The sequence below is a fragment of the Danio aesculapii genome, chromosome 13, assembly GCF_903798145.1.
Source record: "Danio aesculapii chromosome 13, fDanAes4.1, whole genome shotgun sequence".
Taxonomy (NCBI): domain Eukaryota; kingdom Metazoa; phylum Chordata; class Actinopteri; order Cypriniformes; family Danionidae; genus Danio; species Danio aesculapii.
In genome coordinates this window covers 11,231,596-11,253,465 of record NC_079447.1, presented here as the reverse complement: position 1 = coordinate 11,253,465, position 21,870 = coordinate 11,231,596, and the positions used below count along the sequence as shown (strand labels likewise).

General features: G+C 34.4%; 1 protein-coding gene across 4 annotated transcripts in view; it reads right to left on the bottom strand.

The window, feature by feature from the left end:
• Positions 1–21,870, bottom strand: part of LOC130239594 (regulator of microtubule dynamics protein 2) — a 120,048-nt gene that overhangs the window by 51,049 nt on the left and 47,129 nt on the right. The window contains exons 1-3 of one of the 4 annotated variants that reach the window (XM_056470856.1): positions 11,207–11,268; positions 10,306–10,389; positions 7,347–7,774 (exon numbers count right to left, since the gene is read on the bottom strand). In XM_056470856.1, coding sequence (XP_056326831.1) covers positions 7,347–7,768 — 422 coding nt within the window. In that variant the 5' untranslated portion in view covers positions 7,769–7,774; positions 10,306–10,389; positions 11,207–11,268. Of the gene's footprint in view, positions 1–7,346; positions 7,775–10,305; positions 10,390–11,206; positions 11,269–21,870 lie in introns of those variants that run through there. The other 3 variants (XM_056470859.1, XM_056470858.1, XM_056470857.1) reach the window with 3 other exon arrangements.

Sequence of the window (21,870 nt, the reverse complement as noted above, 5' to 3'; positions counted from 1 at the left end):
AAGTGTGACCGTAAGGTTTTAAAGATGTAAAAAATACAGAAAATTATTTTCTCTGAAAGTTTGTTTCCACCAAACAATAAAAAAACATTAAAAAGCTATTTTCATTTATTTTTAATCTCACAATTCAGACTTTTTGCCCACATAGTGTATATAATAATAATAATAATAATAATAATAATAATAATAATAATAATAATAATAATTCCTTACATTTATATAGCGCCTTTACACCACCAGTGAGGAGCATCCACCTGAATGATGCAATGGTAGCCATATTGCGCCAGACTGCACACCACACACCAGCTGATTGGTGATGAAGCCAATTAGGATATGGGGATTGTTATGAGCCCATGATGGACAGAGGCCAGTGAGTAAATTTGTCAAGGATGCCGGGGTTAAACACCTAATCTTTTTCGAAGGGCACCTTGAGATTTTTAATGAACACAGAGAGTCAGGACCTCAGTTTAACATCTCATCTGAAACATGGAAATTCTAATTTTATAGGTTTATACATACACACATATATACATATATATCTCACAGTTCATATTATTTCACCTAACTGTGAATAAGCTCTCACAATTGTGAATTGATGTCTTGCCATTGTGACTTTCTTACAATTGAGAAAGTCTTATTTCCTCAGAATTGCTCCTTTTTTCTCACATATATACTTCCTCGGAACTTAAGACTTCATTTTATGCAACTTGCAGAGAAAACTTTTTTCTCCGAACTGCAACTCAAATACATTTATTCAATTATTTCTTTGTCAAAATTGCTACTTTTTGTTCTTGCATTTGACTTATTTCCTTACAAAGACAGCTACTTGCCATTTCTTTGTTATTTTTGTTGAAATTTATTGAAGCAAAAGTGTCTCTATGCCGAGATTACTAAAAACAAAAGATTGTGCCTCAAAATCAAGTTCAAACCAGTGGATGAGCTGCTCCATTAAGTCACAAATAAACTATTATTTGACTACAAACACAAGGAAGTCTCTTGGTCTGCACTTCTGTCACACCTCAACTCCAAAAACAATGATGTGCTGTCTGCAATTTTTAAAAAAACACTTCCTACAGCAATTCTGTACAGTATGACAAATAAACAACGTCATAGTCCATTTAGCAGAACGCTTCATTTATTAAAGAGCATTCACTTCTTTCTATGAGTTATCCGGCCTGTCTGCTTCTATATAAACAATAGCTTTTTTTTCCAAATCTACAGCAATCAAACATAATAAGCGGCATCATTTTAAATGTATTAACATCCTTCAGCAAGCAAGACGAGCTGTGACGTGATTGCACTCTGACAGAAATTACAAGTTCCTACATGAAACAGTGAAAATAAAGCTGTGATAATTCAGCAGTCGCTCTTTCAGACTGAACGGCCGACGCTTTGAAGAGACAGACAGAAAAGAGGAAACTGTTTTGACAGATGAACGCCCCTTTGAAGCCCAAGCGGCTCCAGGACCAAACTACACACACTATCTGTTGTTTTACTATCTTAGCGAGGACATTACATAAACTTCCATTGTTTTTATATCAGGTAACGATACCATTTTGTCTGCACGATATATAGTTTCATCATTGATATCTCAATGTGCAAATCTGCAATAGTCGCATCACAGGACTTGCAAAATTAGAACACCTGATTCGTGGAGTCACTGCAAAGTTCAACTTCAATCTAGTGTGGAAGTTTTTATTTGGATGCGTTTTGTGAGATTTCAATTGCGCTGTGAGATTTCAAGCCAATTTAAACCATTTGGGCACAAGAAATCATAAAATTTGCCACTTTAACAAATATGAATTGAGTTTATTTATACAATGACTACTATACAGTGTGATTTTAGATTTGGTCATTAAATTTCTGTTCTTCAATACTGTTAGAAACCACCCAAAACCATAAAGCATCATTTATTTTTTATTTATTTTTATCTTCGTTCAATTGTTTTCATCTGTGCTTTTATTTGTTCATTTTGATCATTTTATGTATATTTTATGCAGATGTACCCTTGAGCAAAATCATTCTAATCAATGTAAAATTATAAATTCCAAATGAGCAATCTTGCGAAATTATATTCATGTTGCAATATATAGAATAGCAGAAAAAAACTAGTTTTACAATGTCAGTTTTTCCAATATCGTGCAGCCCTAGTATCTATAGCAGGGGTGGGCAAACTCAGTCCTGGAGGGCCGGTGTCCTGCACAGTTTAGCTCCAACTCTAATCAAACACACCTGCTTATGGATTTCTAGCGATCTTAAAGACACTGATTAGCTTGTTCAGGTGTGTTTGATTAGTGTTGGAGCTAAACTGTGCCGGACACCGGCCCTCCAGGACTGAGTTTGCCCACCCCTGATCTATAGCCTAACCATGACCCTACCCCTAAACCCAACCCTCACAGACACAAATGCCAATCCTTAAATGTTAAAAAGCCCCTATTATGGGTTTTTGAAAATGACCTTCCATGCAGTGTGTAACAGTTCTAAGTGAAGTGAAATATAGAGCTACGGCTTAAATCTGAACGTGCACCATGTTTAAAACTATTGATTCATCTATAAAAGTCGACTTGGAGTGTTTCAAATGAATCGTGGGGGTAACGAGTCTTTAGCAGTGTCGGTGTGACATTGATACGGAACTCAAGCCCTGCCCATCTTGACTGCGCAGACCCGGGAAAATTTAAACCCCCGGCCCCGCCCACAAAAACTGTAGCAAAAGAAAATGAGGAAGACAAACACTGTAGTAGATCCCAGCTAAATAATGTCATGAAGACGCTGAGCTCTGAACTGTGAGGGAAAGTTAGTGTTATTTTCCCTACCCAAAGATGAGGTTGTTAAGAGTGAGTGGTTGAAGTTTATTATTTTATGTTCCTGTCATTTTTCTGACAAGTGCTTCAGCAACCTACATGCTTACAACGGGAGATTCATTGGCTGTTTATTATAGGAAGGATCAGAAAAGACTATGGGACTTTGTCAGAGCTTGACAGGAACTTTACAGTAAACAGTTCATGGATCAGTTTCTTCCTCCATTTCACAAGTGTAAATACGAACGATTAAAATGGTTGCCTCCTTGTTTTCTCTAGCTTGCAAATTATGTATTTAATTGTGTTTTGTTACTTGTAATCGCTTGTACTGTATCTGGTCAACTCTTTATATTCTCATATCGCATCTAAATCCGTGTTGAAACATGACCCGTGCAGTTTTCTTTACGGATTTAAATGCGTTTGTGAGCTCACAATCCTCTGTTGTTTGTCGTTGCTATGGCCACAATCAGCTGTTCCTACACACGTGCGGTGGTCAAGTTTCAAAATAGTTCAGCTTTTGCCATTGTGGGGATTAATACAGATTTATAATGTGGATTTTTATAAGCACATTTAATGAGTGAGAAACTGTGAATTGTCCTATGATATCTCACATATATATGCGAGTAAAACTGAGCCATCACAAGTCTAGCCAAACCAGTACACACAGGGTTTCTGCGGGTTTCATCAAGTCAAATTTAAGACCTTTACGAATTAAATTTGAGACTCTAAAGATTTTTTCTAATGACTAGTGTAGGCTTGTCAAAAGAATGGAGATTGATACTGAAAGTTTAAAAACATCCATTTCCCGCTAACATTTTAACACTGTCAAGCATGTCCTTAAATACTGCTGATTGGCCATTGTCTTCACATGCTTTCATTCAACAGAAATGACTGTGATTGGCCGTGAAGGTCATCGGTTCACCACTCTTCACCAAGTGCAAACTCAGTTAGACAGACGCTGGAGCATTGCAAAGCCACGAAGATCAGCTGGTCTGTCTATCAGCTGACATAGGAGCGATCCTCTGATGGATGGACTTATTTACACAGCTTTATTCATTAATCTGTGTGAAAACAATGGCCAATCAGCTGCATTTAAGAATGTTAGCAAGAAAGAGACAATTTTTAAATTTCAGTACCAATAAGTACTGAACTCAATACGCTTGATAATTATAGTGGAAAAAATTTTTACTTGCTCCTTCAACAATTCTTTTTTTTGATTTAGTTGAATCTTGGCCATATATTTTAAATAACTCAACACAACCTAATTTTTTTCTAAGTTTTAAAAACTGCAGTCAGAGTCCTCAAATACAACTTTTAACAAATGTTACTAAAAAAGGTAATAAACCATTACAAGCTAATAAATAAAACTATTTTAGGAGTTTTATTTACATTGATTGCTGGTGATTGGATGGGTGTTGGTCCAATTGAGTAGCTTTACATGAACATAGGAAAAATAAGACCTGTTTAAAATGTTAACACCTACAATATTTCAGTGAATTTAATACTTAATTTTAATATTTAATACTAAAAACATTTATCACAAATATTATTAAATTTAATATTTAATACAAAATTTCAAGACATTTAAGATTTTTAAGACCACACAGACACACTTGAATCAATGTTCTGTACATCACTGAACTGTTAAAACACATCCAGACAACTCAAAGTAAAACCACGATAACCATGCAACACAAAGCAAGTCAAGGACTAGAAAAACTCCAAACAGATGTAAAAAAACAAAGCAAATGAAAACTGATCACAGAAGCATTTCTTCAGACGCCTCTGGGGCTTCCTTCATTTATTTTTTTAATATCTGGTTTGTGCAACTTTGCCTGTAAACACTCCAGCGGCTTTAAAATAACAAATCATTTTTGGAAATGTTAGGCGCTGATAAACATGGCGTGTTAAAAATAACAAGTTTAATGCTACGGAAAACAAAATAGATTATATGTGAATGGCTTCGGGAGCAGAATTTAGCGAGACTGGATTGGACTTGTTAAGTGCTTAGTGCTGAATTTAGTGAACAATTGCTCAAATTAATGACTGGAGGCAGTGGAGTTCACCTCGTCTGTACATATGTCACCTGATTTGGAACGCTCTCAGCTCTCTACCTCCATCATAAGCCAATTATGAGCACACTTCGAATGCTGCTAAAACTCATTTATAATTACCTACAAAAGTGTTACATTTGTCTAGTATTGGGATATCAAATATGAAAAATATTTAAATAAATAAAAAGCACAATAACATGAACAGTACTTGGATTTACTAAAATTACTGTAATTAGAAGAGCAATGTAAAGGGCTATTATTTTTTTCTGCATGTTATTAATGCTGTTTAACGATTAATCTTGACTAATTGTCTACAAAAGAAGTTTGTATTTATATAATATGTGCATTTATTGTGTATATTTATTATGTATATAAGTGCACACATATGTACATAGTTTTTTTTATTTACATACATATCAATATGTATATGTGATTTTATGTTGTTAATAGATATTATTTAAATATACAGTTGAAGTCAGAATTATTAGCTCCCCTGTTTATTTTTCCTCAATTTCTGTTTAACGGAGAAGATTTTTTTCAACACATTTCTAAACATAGTAGTTTTAGTGATGTTTTATAAACAAATTTCGGGAGGAGCATGCGCAGAAGTTTCAGTATCAAATACGTCATTGACAATTATTCTATTATCCAATCAGTTCTTGATCAAACCCCTATATATACCAAAGCCGTCTTACCTGCAGCATCTTACGACTTTAGCATCCCTCCACCACCCTGTCACCTCACCTCTTAAGCATTACAATCCCGGGGGGAGCGTTCTGGGGCCGGGCTAGATACTTCGCTCGAATCCCTATTCCTCTCTGTTTCCTGATAAGAGGAATAACTCGAGTTTGGGTGTCTTTCCCGAGCTCAGAGCCCTCTCCCCGGACAGCACGCCAAATACACTTTATTCTGAAACTATTGCAAGTGTGAACTCGTGAAACAACTCATTTCTAATAACAGATTTATTATATCTTTGCCATGATGACAGTAAATAATATTTTACTAGATATTTTTCAAGACACTTCTATACAGCTTAGTGACATTTAATGGCTTAACTAAGTTAATTAGGTTAACTAGGCAGGTTAGGGTAATTAGACAAGTTGTTGTATAACGATGGTTTGTTCTGTAGACTATCAAAAAATATATAGCTAAAAGGGGCTAATAATTTTGACTTTAAAATGTTTTTTTTAATTAAAAACTGCTTTTATTTAAGCCGAAATAAAACAAATAAGACTTTCTCCAGAAAAAAATATATATTATCAGACGTTAAACATCATTTAGGAAATATTTAAAAAAGAAAAAAAAAATCAAAGGGGGGCTACTAATTCTGACTTCAACTGTATCTACATAGAAGCATGCATTTATATATGTAAATGCAAACTTTTGTGTATTCAATTAGATTCAATTAATTGTTTATCAGTAATATATGTAAAAAAAAAAAAAAAAAACATTAAATCATGTGAATAAAGCAGTGTTTTTTAACCACGTTCCTGGAGGACCACCAACACTGCATGTTTTGCATGTCTCCTTTGTCCGTCACACCTATTACAGGTCTTTCAGTCTCTGCTAATGAGCTGATGATCTGAATCAGGTGCATTTGGTTAAGGAGACCTGGAAAATGTGCAGAGCTGGTGGTCCTCCAGGAACGTAGTTGAGATGTATATTATTTTTCTATTTAGTTACTGATGACTGCTTTGCAGCTTTCAGCATTGAATTGAATGATTTATTATAATCTTTCATTGGTTTTGTAGCAGAAATATTATTTATTAAATTGAAATGCATATAAAAACAATAGTGCAAAATAAATATTTCTTACTGCAATGCTTCATTTTTGTTTGATGCAAACCATAAATGTATTTTTCATAATGTAACAGTAGGACTTCTTATAGCAGATAACTCACATTCAAGCCTGTTAAAGGCAGCATGATAATGAGAAATGTAATTCATAGCTAGTATTATTGTCATCTTCGTCATCATTAATATTTTATAATTATTAGACATTCATTTTGGAATTATTGCACAAATATCAATAAGTCATCACAGCATTACTTAAATAGTTGTTTCTGGTTTTGGTTAGTCCTGATTGAAATACAATCTGCAGTGGTGCTCATTCATTTTTGGTGGGAGCTCCTACATTTTTTCTGGTGCTCCTAAATAGTTTAAGTTGGGAGTACCAGTGCTACCAAGTTAAAAAAAAGTTAATTTCGAGCCCTGCTGCATCTTAAAAAGTTTTGATTTACTTCAAATGTTGACTACTGTATACACACCTTTGGTGTTTCCAACCAGCAGTATTTTATGCAGTATTATGAAATACACCAAAATAGTAATATGAAAACACAGCTTACAAATCTTAACGAAGCATTTTTTAAATCCTCCCTTACTGAGCTCTAGCTTCCTCTTTCCAAAAAGTAAAATGATTGACTGGCAGAACAAGTAAAATGACTACACATTCATAGTCTAGTGCTGGCACGGAAACAAATATAACGCAGGAACTCACCCTCCTTCACTCTCTGCCTCTTCTGAGCTCTGTCCTTCACTTCTAGCTGGGACTCCTGATCTTTTTCTCCTTGTGGGAGTGCGATGAAGGGGACTTGCCCTACGAGCGCTGATATCCTCTGCGCTCCGGCCCCTCAGCTGATCTCTGACGTTGTCCTGCAGGTGTGGAAGTGCATCCTTCAGGGCTTTTACCTCTTCTTTAAGCTCGGACACACAGTGGATTAGAGCACCCAGTCGGTCTAGCACCTCGGCCTGGCCTGTCTGCAGACACAAAGGGCCGTCTGTGTAATCCCCAATGCTCCTCTGGTTTAGGACTCTGCCATCACTTGCTTTGACTTTCCTGAAGTAGACGATGGCCAGGCTGATCCCAGCAGCACCTGCCAGAGCTCCTAAAACCAGAGCCCTGCTGTCCGCTTGAGCCATCCTGGACTGAAGAGAAGAGAGTGTGAGAGAGAGAAATCACTTTGATTAAACTTCAGATTTGCAATGTATATATAACATATGGAAAAAATAAAAAGTCTTTAGTTTCAAGTTATGGTGATCATTTTTGGTGTCACAAATACACATACATATTACTTTTTTTATATAATATTATTTATATTTATATATATATATATATATATATATATATATATATATATATATATATATATATATATATATATATATATATATATATATATATACATACTATTTCTTCAGAATTACAAGCTATTTTGGGGATGCTGACAGAAACATTAATAACATCATTGTGAGAAAGTTGCAATCTTGAAAGTAATTAGCATTTTTGCGACAATTTCAGTTTTTGAAGAGTTTTATATTTTATTACATTTCTGCATTTTTAATTAAACATTTTCCCTAAGTTCTAAATAAAGTGTGAAATATGATCATATGAGTACATTTTTGAGTATATTCTTTAAAAATGTAAAAAGAAAGCATCCTTTACATGTGTATATAAACTGTTAATTGATTGAATTTACAAAAATGGTACTATATTGTGGCTCACAGCAAGAAGGTCGCTGGTTCGAGCCTCGGCTGGGTCAGTTGGTGTTTCTGTATGGAGTTTGCACGTTCTCCCCATGTTCGCGTGGGTTTCCTCTGGGTGCTCTGGTTTCCCAAGACATGCTATAGGTGAATTGGGAAGGCTAAATTGTCTGTAGTATATGTGTGTGAATGAGAGTGCATGGATGTTTCCCAGTGATGGGTTGCAGCTGAAAGGGCATCCATTGTGTAAAACATATGCTAGATGGGTTGGGGGTCATTCACTGTGGCGACCCCAGATTAATAAAGAGATTAAGCCAAAAAAAGAATAAATGAAAGAACGAACAACACAAATAAAAAAAAATATATATCCAAAACTGATTTGGTACCCTTTAGTAATAATCATGCTTAATTTATTTGAATACATTTCATTTTATATGAATCAAGTTTCCTATTTATTTAGCTTATTATTTAATTAAAATGGGGGAAATAAGTATTGAACACAACACTATTTTTCTCAGAAGTCATATTTCCAAAGGTGCTGTTGACTTGAATTTTTCACCAGATGTTCATAACAACCAAAGAAATCAATATATGCATAGAAAACAAATCTATTTAGTTTACAAATTAAGTTTTGTAATAAAATGAAATGACACAAGTAAAAAGAATTTAACACATGAAGACACAGAGGTGTAGAAATGCAGTAAAAGCCCAGACAGCAGCTGAAATCTCTCAGTAGTTCTTCAGCAACACTCTGCCCTTCGTCATTCTAAATGAATATTAGCTGCTTCAATCCAACATCTACATTAGCAGAATGATGAAGATGAAACAAGAGTGGACATTTCAGCAAGAGAACAATCCAAAACACAGCCAAGGAAATTCGCAAATACTTTCAGAGAAAGAAAATCAAGAATGGCCCAGCCAATTACCTGAATTGAACCCAATAGAAAATACAATATAAAGATCAGATTTGATAGTCGAGACTCACAGAACCATCAAGATTTTTACACTCTGTTGAAGTCTGCAAAAAAAAAACTCACACCTGAGCAATTCATGTGACTTGATTCTCCATATGAAAGCTGTCTTTAAGCTGCCACCACCAAAAAAGTATTTTATATAAAGTATTAAATACATTTCAGTAGTTCAGCACTTTCTCCTCGTGCCAATTCATTGTTATTAAACATAACATTTTTTATTCTTTGCATATATACATACATACACATATATATATATATATACACACAAACACACACACACGCGCACACACGCACACACACACATACATATACACATATATATATATATATATATATATATATATATATATATATATATACATATATATATATATATATATATATATACATACATTATATATATATATATATATATATATATATATATATACACACACACACACATATACACACACAACAAGCTGACAGCCTTATTTAAGCTGCCACTTAGTCACCAGAAATCGAATTAGTCTAATTTAAGCTAATTAATCCTCTTTGAAGTGTCTGATCTCAAGTATAATTCACCCTTTCACGAAAATGCTTCCATAAACTACAGCTCATACGGTGTGCAAAGCATTGTATATCAAACAAAACTCGTAGTTTTATACCAACAAGGAATACTTAAGAAAATTGCCCCAGGCAAGTTTGAACATGAGAATAAACATGATCGGTAATAATGAACGCTTATAATTACTGTGGATCAGAATTTCTACTCGCCGTGAAAAACGAGTTTCAAAGTTCAGAAAAAAGAAAAAAATCTGCATTTTAAGCAGCAAGAATCGTCAGCGGTATAAGATGTATTAGAGGTATTAGCCAAGGTCTTAATATTCACTATAACGCTCTGCCTATATAGACGTAACGGAGAAAATAACCTTCAAACAACAAATAGCGGCCCCCATCAGCAAAAACACGAAACATACATTACAAAACATCATTGTTATAATGAAAACCAGCAGACTTTACCTGTTTAAAACGTCCTCCACAGTGCAGCGGGGCGTCAGCAAAAATAGTCCGTGTCGCTCCAATGCCCAAAACTAAAGGTTCCGACTAAATAATGAAAAACACTACGTAAAGACTTTGTTTTAAAATAATTTGGAATAATAATGAAAGATGTTTGATATATAAACGAAAGTTAAAAGAGTGGTATTTTAAATGTACGCTCCCATAAAGTATTTGTTATATTTAGTTTTACATGGGAGCCTTAAATGTCAGCATATTTCCTGTTTTACATTTTTTCATTTATATAGCTTCTGAGAATCCAAAAAAGAGCCACATGTTGATAAATAATGTTGCGATAGCTGTTTTAACATTAAGTTATGATTAAATTGCCTCTTGTTACAGTTATGAAATAGTTTGATAACAAGCAGGACATGTGCATGGGCCAATGACATGAGCACATTGAAATGGTCTATACTGTAATTCCAAGCGTTGTTTTTCTACAAAATCACATTTCAAAGAGGAACCATCATTGTGAAACATTGCTACACTGTTATGAACATGTTACACATAATATGTTAACTGGAGAAAATTGCAGATCAAAGGGCAACAATAATGACCTCCTAATAACAGGCAAAGCACAGACTCAAAGTTCATCAAAATCATTCATTAACAGAGTCAAATTTTGCTCTGCATTAGCACTGTTCACATACACACCACTTTACAACAACATAGGCAAATGAACACCAAAACACATGTAGAAACATGTCAAACTATAATCATTTTACTTGTCATGAATTTAAATATTTAGGAAAAAATATTTGCATAAACAAATCTTGAGCATAGATATTTAGGTATATTCATAAAAGCACGATTTTAAAAATATTGTTGAACCATTAAAGCTTTGTTTAAAGTTTGTAAAACTTACTGTACTGAAGCAGAACGGTGGCCTTCACTGCTGTGGAGCTCAGCGTTTTGCTGTGTTTCTCTCTAGTCTATAAACACAAGTATCTGATCAACCTTGAACTGTGATTTCTGTGCTGTTTCTGCTACTCTGATTGGCTTTTAACATCTTTGCACACTCATTTACTCTACTGTAAAATTTAAATACGTATACTGAATATTCATATATATGTCTTGTTTTATGTTAGAAATATAGTTAAAATAAGATTATTTAAACTGCTTTCTGAAAAAAGAGTGATTTTAAAAAATTGCCAGTGAAGTAATAATAATTACAATAAAATTGATGTCCTTGGTTAATTTCCTTGCTGTTTTACAGTTTTTCTCAGTCGCTTTGGTACATCCATGCAAATTATTATGTGCAATTCTCTGATGTTTCCTATATTATCAATTGCTGATGTCATGTTAATCAAATGTATTATTTTGGTATCTGTTGGATAGTCTCACCCCCCACAACATTTACCGTTTTTCTTTGCTTTGGTGTATTTCTTGCAACACTACTTACATTTGCATAACAGTTAATTAATGTCTTTCTCAAAACAATTAGTCATTTGTGCACATCATAGTAGCAGTTTCTCATTCCTTCCAACAAATTGCAAATACTTTCGGACATCCATCAACTGCTTTCATACAACTCTCTACTGTTCAATAACATTATCATTCACTTCTGTCATGTCAGTCAAACGGTGCCTTTGTTAAAAGTGCACTGAATATACTACATAAATAAGACATGTATTTTTAAAGTAATGATGTTTTGCAGGTGTTTTGTTTATATTTTTAAATATGCATTGCAAACATCTGAAGGAAATGTCTGTAAATGTAATGGAAAATGGAATGGTAAGTTTCAGCCAAGACATAAGCTGTTTTTCAATAAATAAAAATAACAATAATAAATATTACAGTTGTATTGTAAATGGTGAACGATTTCAAATAAAATGTCTTTTTTATCTTTACCATTTTTACACTCAAGAGAGTTGAATAAAATAGCAATATTTTGTATTTTACAAATTACACAGAATGCCAACATAAAATTTATTTTACACCGGGTGGTGTTAAGTATAGTTACATTTTCAACTCTGCCCAGAGTTTAAATTAACCATATTGTAGGTGTCAATGTGCCAACACATTTGAAAGTGTTGATCTAATCATGTTGGGAGTGGACCCCTCATGAGACGCTTTCAAAGTGGTGAAATTAACTCTCTTAGAGTTGCTTTGGCTCCCCACATTTTGCTGTAATACTGAAGGAAGATGACACTGTGGAAGACCGAAACAAAAATGGTGGAATCAAGTAAATGTACACATGGAGAGGATTGGGGCCACCGATCGGACCAGAGATTTGTTGATGCAGCTAAATATTAACTTCGATTTAAAGGGCACCTATGGTGAAAAATCTACTTTACAAGCTGTTTGGATAGAAATGTGTGTGATATAGTGTATAAACTGTCATATTGGGGTGAAATAAACACACCCAGTCCTTTTTTTTTTTTTTTTTTTCAAATTTAACAATATAAAAACGGTTGACCAATTGGAGCGGTTTTCAGATCGACCGCAACTTTACGTAGGAGTGCGGCCCCCCCCGCCCACCGAATTGATTGACAGCTGCGCGCATTAACATGTCCGGTAGTCACGTGTATAATCATATCAACAAGACGAGACGTGCACAAAGCAACCGGGAATAAAAGGTGTGTTCAGTTCGCTAGGTTCAGCAATCATCATCAAATGTGATCAAGAGTGAGTTTTACAAGTTTAACATGTTTTAAAACAGAACATGTGTGTTATGAATTACAGGGATTCACTTCAGATGCACTTAATCAGCACAGCCGCGTGTCAGAACAATTATAAAAGAAGACGCTTCAGTCCCGGTTTGTGGACGTTAAATCAGGTTTATTTCGTGCATTAATATAACAGATATCCATACAGCAGTGGATATTACCAGTATCATGTCACATATGCGTGCAAAACGAGTGCAAAGCTTAACGCGCTGTCTCTCTCTGTGTGTGTGTTTGTGTGTGTGTGTGTGTCTGCGCTATGTGTGTGTGTGTGTGTGTGTCTACGCTATGTGCGTGAACTTTGTGAAGACATTGTGTGTGACTCATTGCTGCAACTCCACAAAAAAAGGCATCAAATATTGATTGTTAAAGTTCTTACTGTAGTATTTCTCACACACGTTACGTGAGATCTGCTTCCTGAGGCAGCCGAGGGCGGCGATTGCTGACAGGCACGTGCGAACGGTGGGCGGGGAGGACTAGCCTTAAAGGGCCAGTACAAAAAAACAGCAAAACCTTTTTTCCAGCTATAATATAGACACTTCAAGCAGCTAAAATAAATAATCTGATGGGTGTTTTGAGCTGAAACTTTACAGACACATTCTGGGGACACAAAAGGCTTATATTAAATATGAAAAAAGGGGTAACCTATGTGCCCTTTAAATGGCCCTGGAGGTAAGAGTAAGACTAATTATATTTAGGCCCAATCCCAATTCTACCAATTCTCTTTAGCTTGAAGGCGTAAGGGCTGAGGGGAAGGGCTAGATAGCCCTCGAAACAGAGATTTTTCAGGACCACACTCGAAACCAAGGGGTGAGAAAATTTCCCGGAATAGACTAGCTACAACGGCATCATGGCTGCAACCTGAAGTCAGGAAATGCACAAATTACTTTTTTTTTTTTTTGCCTTTATTACAATTTTTTTACAACAAACAAGCATATGTTTTAATACATTCATAACTGCATTCGTGTTTTACGATTATATTTTTAAAAAATGCTCAAATAAAAACCCGCTAAATTTTGCTATCTAAAATCCATAATAATAACTCCTGTATAGCAGTCCCACAACATTCTGACATTCGATGATGCTCGAATACCCTGTCAGAAAAGACTAATGGCTGGGAATTACCTTTTTACAGTGTCTGCTAATGTATTTTGTGCGTTTACATGGATGAATATGGCCACTGTGTAAATGCACAGTACAGTCACAATCTTACTGGCACATTATATCATTATGATATCGTTGCCTTCAGTGATTTCCTAAAGATAAACACCAAAAAATAACACAACTGGAACAATTACAGCAATAATTACTACACAGCCCAATATTCGGAGATTAAACTCAGACAAACTTTAGCATACAACTGAACAATGCATAACCAAAAATGATACACAATTTAACGCCTTGCAAAATAGCATTTAAAACATTGTAATACTTTTTAAGGGCCTTAAATTTCTCTAAATTGATTTATCAACTTTAATTACATTTTAAGACCTTGCGGACATCCTGAAAGGCATTTTAAGTTTGTAATTGCAGTATTATAAAGTACTATAAAGTTTTTAACAGGGGAAAAACATGATCTAGTGTTATAAGGTAGTCTATGGTCATTTAACGTTATTCAGTGTGTGCGTTAATCATGACTTCGGGAGGTGTGGCTTTGCACTGCGTTCAAAGTGCGTTCTCAATGCTATAATACAATGCTATATAAGTTAACGTTAGCTTACTATACCGATAATAACCAACATGTCAGCTCCATGTATGGGTTACATAACGTTACCTTGTTGCGCAGAGTACTAAGTCCACACGTTTTCCTTAATATACAGTAAATAGTGCTGGGGAGGTTACTCTGGAAATGTAATAGATTACAGATTGCAAATTACCCTATTTAAAATGTAATACCTAGTGTACCTTTTCGATTACTTTATAAAAGTAAAGAAACTGATTACATCTGATTACTTTGATTACTTTTAAATGTCTAATGGATATTTTCAACTAAATCATTTTCAAGCATTTATATACCAAGCAGGTGTGACCTTACAGAAGCTTTGTTTACTGTTAGAATTTCAAAATCTTTCATCACTTCAATTAAGATTCTATTAATTTTATTTTAAAGGACAGCCACCACAACCAAAACCAGAGGTTATAACAAAAAAAAATGTTCAGTTCAGTTATTTGTAACAAAAAATCCAATAAAACCAGGTGTTACGCATTTAAAATACTATAGAAATTTAAAGTAAAGGAAAATATTTAAGAATGAGCATTGTTTTCTACATATATTTACAACTCTATATTAATAAATTACACTACATAATGTAGTATCATTAGTAACGATCATGAACTAATAGTAATAACCATACTATACTTTAGCCTTTACTACAGTAAACTATATACTATACTTTAGCCTTTACTACAGTAAACTATATATAGACCTCCTCTCCCTCAGTCATCTTTCCATCAAGGACATTTCTAGTGTTAGCCTAATTGGTTGGCCACATCATTGATCAGAGCGAGAGGTGGCAGCAAAGAGCATAGAATCACCAAGAGGCGACACTCTGTTGCTATTTAGGAAATAGCCACTAGATGCCGCTAGTGTCACTCGGTGGCCATTTTGGAATGAAAATTCCAATAGAACAACAGCACCGATAACTAGGGCCAGACAGAATCAGAGGACATTTTTTGCTATTTTTGCATTTCTGCAGAGAATTCTGTAAAAAATCTGCTGATTTATGCGGAATGATTTTAGGGGTATCATAACTAAAAACTTAATATATAAAATAAAAAAAAATTATATATTTTTTAAAACTTTTATTTAATGTTTACAATGCAAATCCATCTAAATCGACTTATCTGGTAAACAAAGTCTCTCACATCCCCTTTGAAAAGTAACATTTTAAAACATTTTAAAACAATATCCCAATGAAAACAGACAATTTCCAAAATGTTGACAAGACTAAGTTTAATACATCTGATATCTAAAATACTTGTTTCACATAAAAGTAAGATTAACAAAATAACTTAATTACTATATATATATATATATATATATATATATATATATATATATATATATATATATATATATATATATATATATATATATATATATATATATATATTGTTTTGTTTTACTCAAATTAGGGTGAAGCAAAAATGAGTATACACAACAAAAACTACAACATTGCCTGGTAGTGTGTATGACGGCATTAAAAACCATTAAAAAAAATAATAATATAAAAAAATAATAATAAAAAAAAAAAATATATATATATATATATATATATATATATATATATATATATATATATATATATATATATATATAAATTTGGAGAAAGTAGCTTTTTAAATAAAAACATTATAAGTTTTTTAACAGACAACACTGGAAAAAATACTTTGTACTATTATAATATAATACTCCAACAAAAAGTACTGTTCTTCTGTTATCAACATCCCATTTTGAAAGTCATGTTAATTTACCATGTCAGTATTAATATGTATTATTCCAGTGCGTAAACTATTAAATTAAAGTAATTTAAAGTAATTTCACCTAAAAGTGACAGTTTCAAGAAAACAAGAATGGTTAATGTATTAAATATTAAGTCTGTAAAACAGAGTATAAACTTTTTTTACTCCGTTTTAACTGACATTTACAGTACTTTGTTAAATAACAGAATAAATAAATAGCAAAAAATAAATAAATAAATAACTGCTGCTTAGCCAGCTATGCAAAAACTGCAGCCATGAAACATGCCTAGAATTTCACATGCCAAGAACAGTTTATAATCGTTCTGCGCTGTAACAGATTCACATGGAGAATAACTGGATCCACACCTGACTGTTCTTAGAACCGTTCAGCATGATAAGTATAAAAACATTCAACCCTTCAAGGTGCTCTCCTTGAAAATATTTTTTTGGCCCACATCTTGTATTGAATAATATACTAACAAAACTCTGATAAATAGTAAAAAGCAATTAAAATAATAATGATAACCTATGGATAAAAGCTAAACCAGGTGGTTTTCATGCCTGTTATTTATTCATTCATTGACTGATTAAATTGTAATTTTTTAATCCATTTTGTATTTATTATTGCCATTTAAATTATACATTTTTATTGTCATTAAAATTATTTAAACTTTTTTCATAATGAAACTGAATACATTTATGCAAAACCTCATGGTATAAAAAGCTGATGTCATATGCACAGATTATTAAAGAGGTTAATTAGATGTTAATGCTAAGCTAAACTGCAAGCTGTTCCCAAGTCTTGGACCTCTTACTGCATAAAATATGACCCTTTATCGGTACTGTTTTGAAAGTAAAGAGAACTCTGCATTTATGAAACAACCAATTATTTATTTATTTTATAAGATAAAGATAAATTAAGTAATCTTAAGCTCCTCAGTGGCAAGAAACATTATAGATTTTCTTATCACATCTACGCAAATCTTTTGTGACCTCAGGTGACCCTTGATCTCAAAAAGTATTGTTGTTGTAGCTACACTAAAAATAATACAGTATGACTAATTTGGTAATGAGGAGTTTTTTTTACTCTGGTACGATTAAATAAATTCAACCCTAATATCCCTGATCTTTGTTTTAAATGCAATCAGATAAAAGATTTTTCCATTGTGTGTAGGAATGTGAAGAGGTACAAAAATTTAGGGTGGAAATGACTCAATATTAGGGCTACACAATATTGGAAAAATTGCACATGGCCATATTTTTTTTTTCTGTGACATATATAGCGATATACAACTTCACCAAATGATTGAATAGTACATTTGTATTTGTATAGTATTTGTAAAGAGTTTACGGTCACACTTCATTTTAAGGTTCAATTCTCATTATTAGCAAACCATTACCTATGACTTTTGCTTATAAATAAACTTGCTCCTTAATTTATATTAAGGTAGTTTATGTATTGGGTTAGGGTTGTAGAATAAGATCATGCAGATTATGTACTTTATGAGTTCTCATAAGCAGCCAATATCTCAATAACATGCTTGCTAATAAGCTAGAAAAGTAAAGTTCATAGACCTGGTGTCTCAAACTCAAATTGGCAGGGGGCCATTTCAGTGACTGACAAGGGCCGCTTTAACATTCAAGAACAAAAAAAAGAGAGGTAATTGGTGCATCTTAGGAGAACAGACATGATGTTTATAATCCAAGCATTTCCTGTCACAAATCAACAAATCAGCATGTTTTTGCTTCACACAAATGCTGAAATATATATGTGGCTGTTTGAATTTGCATTTTGACATTTAAATAGTCGTAATTTTCATTTCATTTCATTTTCTTTTCGGCTTAGTCCCTTTATTAATCCGGGGTCGCCACAGCGGAATGAACCGTAACTCATCCAGCATTTGTTTTACGCAGCGGATGCCCTTCCAGCCGCAACCCATCACTGGGAAACACATACACACATTCACTACGGACAATTTAGCCTTCCTAATTCACCTGTACTGCATGTCTTTGGACTTTGGACTAGAACCAGCGACCTTCTTGCTGTAAAGGCGACAGCACTACCTACTGCGCCACTGCTTCGCCCGCCATAATTTTGATAATAATAATTATTATTATTCTGCCCCAACCAATTGTAGCTTTACCAAAAGTTTAACAGATAGTGTAAGAACAGCAGAAACAGGTTGGGTAACTTTACTGACTTTACTGGCAATTGTTCTTCTCGGTATCTTTCTTTTTTGTAAAACTACAAGAGGGGAAGAGTAAGTATCTATTCACATTTACATGTTCAATTCAACCAGCAGTTAAATGTACATAGTTTTCATAGAAATCTCAATACCCATATAAGGAAAATCTAATAAATGAGTCCATCTGAATCGAATATTAGCAGAATTAGCATATTTGTTACACCACCAGCATAACGTGTAAGCCATGAAGTGTTCCCTCGCAAAACTGCTGTTCCACTTCCTGTTCACTTCATACATGTCCACCCTCCCATTTTTGCTGTGATTCTCCCGTATTTTACCATTCTATTCTGCTATCATACTATCATATCAAGTATGTTTCCATAATTCTCCTATATTTTTAATCTTGAAAGCACGTTGAAATGAATATAAAAATGTCTGCATTCACTTTCCTTCCATTAAAGCTGTGCGTCAATCATCACCTTTCATATGCAACCTCTAAATCAGCGAATGCATGTATAAGCACTGACTGACAGACGAATGCTTTCATTATAGATCTGTGCATTCTCAAAATTACACCTCTGTTACCAAACAAGTAAAGAGCAGCAAATGAATTTAGTTTGATAACAGAGGTGTCACTTAATGCACAGATCTATAGAGCATTCCATTACTTTAGTAACTGTGTGTGCTCATTTAAGAGAAATAGTTGTGTTTAAAATAAAACACGCAGGACGGACAAGTTTACTTATTATTAAGTGTATTAAGTGTATTTTTCTGTTTAAACACACCCAAATCCCAAAGTGTCCTGCACTTTAGCTCCTCTTAAAATGGCGTGTACAGAAGCTGATCTGGGATCAGTTTATCATATGTAGCGTGTCCGTCAGTCAGCGTTTATATATGCATTCGCTTATTTAGTGGTTGCATATGAAGGGAGATGATTGACATTTTCTTTCTTTAATGGAAAGAAAGTGAATGCAGATATTTATTTATTGTTTTCAACGTGCTTTCAAGATTAAAAATATGGGAGAAATATGGGAAAATACTTAATATGATAGGATTATAGCGGGATAGAATGATAAAATACAGGAGAATCCCGGCAAAAAAAGGGATGGTTGAAGTGTATGAACTGAACAGGATGTGTTTTTGGAACAACAGTTTTACTAGGGAACGCAAAACATCTTTGTGAGAAAATGCAAACTTTAAAAATCATATTTTCCTATCACTCAGTTTTTTTTCTCCCATCTAGGGTTGGGTCGATAGACAGTGCCATCATCCTTCGCCTATGGCCGATAGACATCACGATGCTGAGCCGGCATCTCAATCCTCCACCCCGCCCCCGTGGCAGCAGCAACCCGCTCACGAAAAATACACACTTACGCCTATTTACACTAATACGTCTTAGATTAAAAATGCCATTTTAAAATGAAATGATCTACGTCCATACTGGTGTTTCACCTAGCATTTCTGAAAAGCCCTCCTTCCACACTATTCCGCTGAAAACACACATCATGTGACCACAGGGCCGTGCACAGACATTTTTAGGGGCAGTGGCCCAAACCAAAAAAAGGGGCACTAAGTGGGTAGGTTCTTGCTAATACAAATTTTCCAGTTGTTAAAAAAATACAATTAAAAGAGAAAACAATACACTCTGTAATAATTACAGAACTATATACTATTTTACATTTTTTTATATTTACCTGTACCTTTTACCTGTACAACAAAACCTTTTTTGTCCTGAAAGATCTTGATAACCTCATCTTTTGTGATTCACAATTATACATTGCTGATAATAACAGAAACTATTTACTGATGGATGGACAATCTGTTGATTCTTTCATCTTAGAATGATTAAGAAACCATTTACAATATTTACATTATTTTTAAAATGTCTATCTATCTTTGTATTACACTCTAGCTTATCCCTTCCAGAAGTCTTACCTGTGCCTGTCTGATTTAGCTCATTCTCAGTGGTCTCTCATTCACTCTCTGAGCCTGCTTCTCACTCATCTTCAATGAAAAAATAAGTATTACACATTTAATTTAATATTTATTAATTCATTTTCTTTTCGGCTTAGTCCCTTTACCAATCTGGGGTCGCCACAGCGGAACGAACCGCCAACCTATCCAGCATATGTTCTACGCAGCAGATGCCCTTCCAGCCCTTCCTCATTCACACTCATACACTACGGACAATTTAGCTTACCCAATTCACCTGTATCACATGTCTTTCGACTGTGGGGGAAACCGGAGCAACCGGAGAAAACCCACACGAACGCAGGGAGAACATGCAAACTTCAGCGACCATCTTGCTGTGAGGCGACAGCACTACCTACTGCGCCATTGTGTCTTAATTTAATATTATACATCATAAATTTATATTAACTTTTAGAATATTAATATTACAAGTTTTAACTATTTATAGGCCTACTATTGACATGGTTTTGATAAAATGATGTGCCGTAGCCTAGACTAGTATCACCTAGGCCTAAGTGATTATAATGGAAAATAGAGGCGTACTCAGTGGCATAGCGGACGGGCCCGCGTCACCCACCTGCTCTTCAGTTTCAGATCTGCCATCTACGATGATGATGCTATTGTCCATTGCGATGTTTCACATTAGAAATCGTACAATGCCAAATTGGTAGACACCGCGCAACCCTACTCCCATCGATTTTTTTTCTCCCACCCAGGGCTTAATTTGTGCCAGAACAAGCCAGATCCGGAACCTCTGAAATCTGATCCGGCACCTCATTTTACAGATCCCCCTCTTCACACGCACTCCCACCCCGCCCTGCTCTTCACTTTCTTCCGCGACTCCCCAACCCACTTCACTTTGCGTCCGTGACACTTCTCAGTCATCTTTGCTACGTGCAGTTTTACGGACGTGCCTCTTTTCACAAAAAGCACTGCATTGTTCCAATTCAAACTGTATTCGCTCTGCCTATAAATAAACACACATACCAGGCCGAAGCAGAAGGTGCTGCTCGCTTTACGTGAGATTAAATGATGTACATGCCGGATCCGTTACCCCGATCTGTCACACAATTTACAATTTACATATAAGCACTGCTCCCAACCAGTTTTTTTTTTTTTCACCCATTTTTTCCCAATCATCACGTCCCATCTGGGTCTCCGTTCAGCTACTACACTTTTACAAGGTTTAAGTTAATATTTTTAGTCAGTTTGACTAAGTTAACTTGATTCAACAACAAAAATGT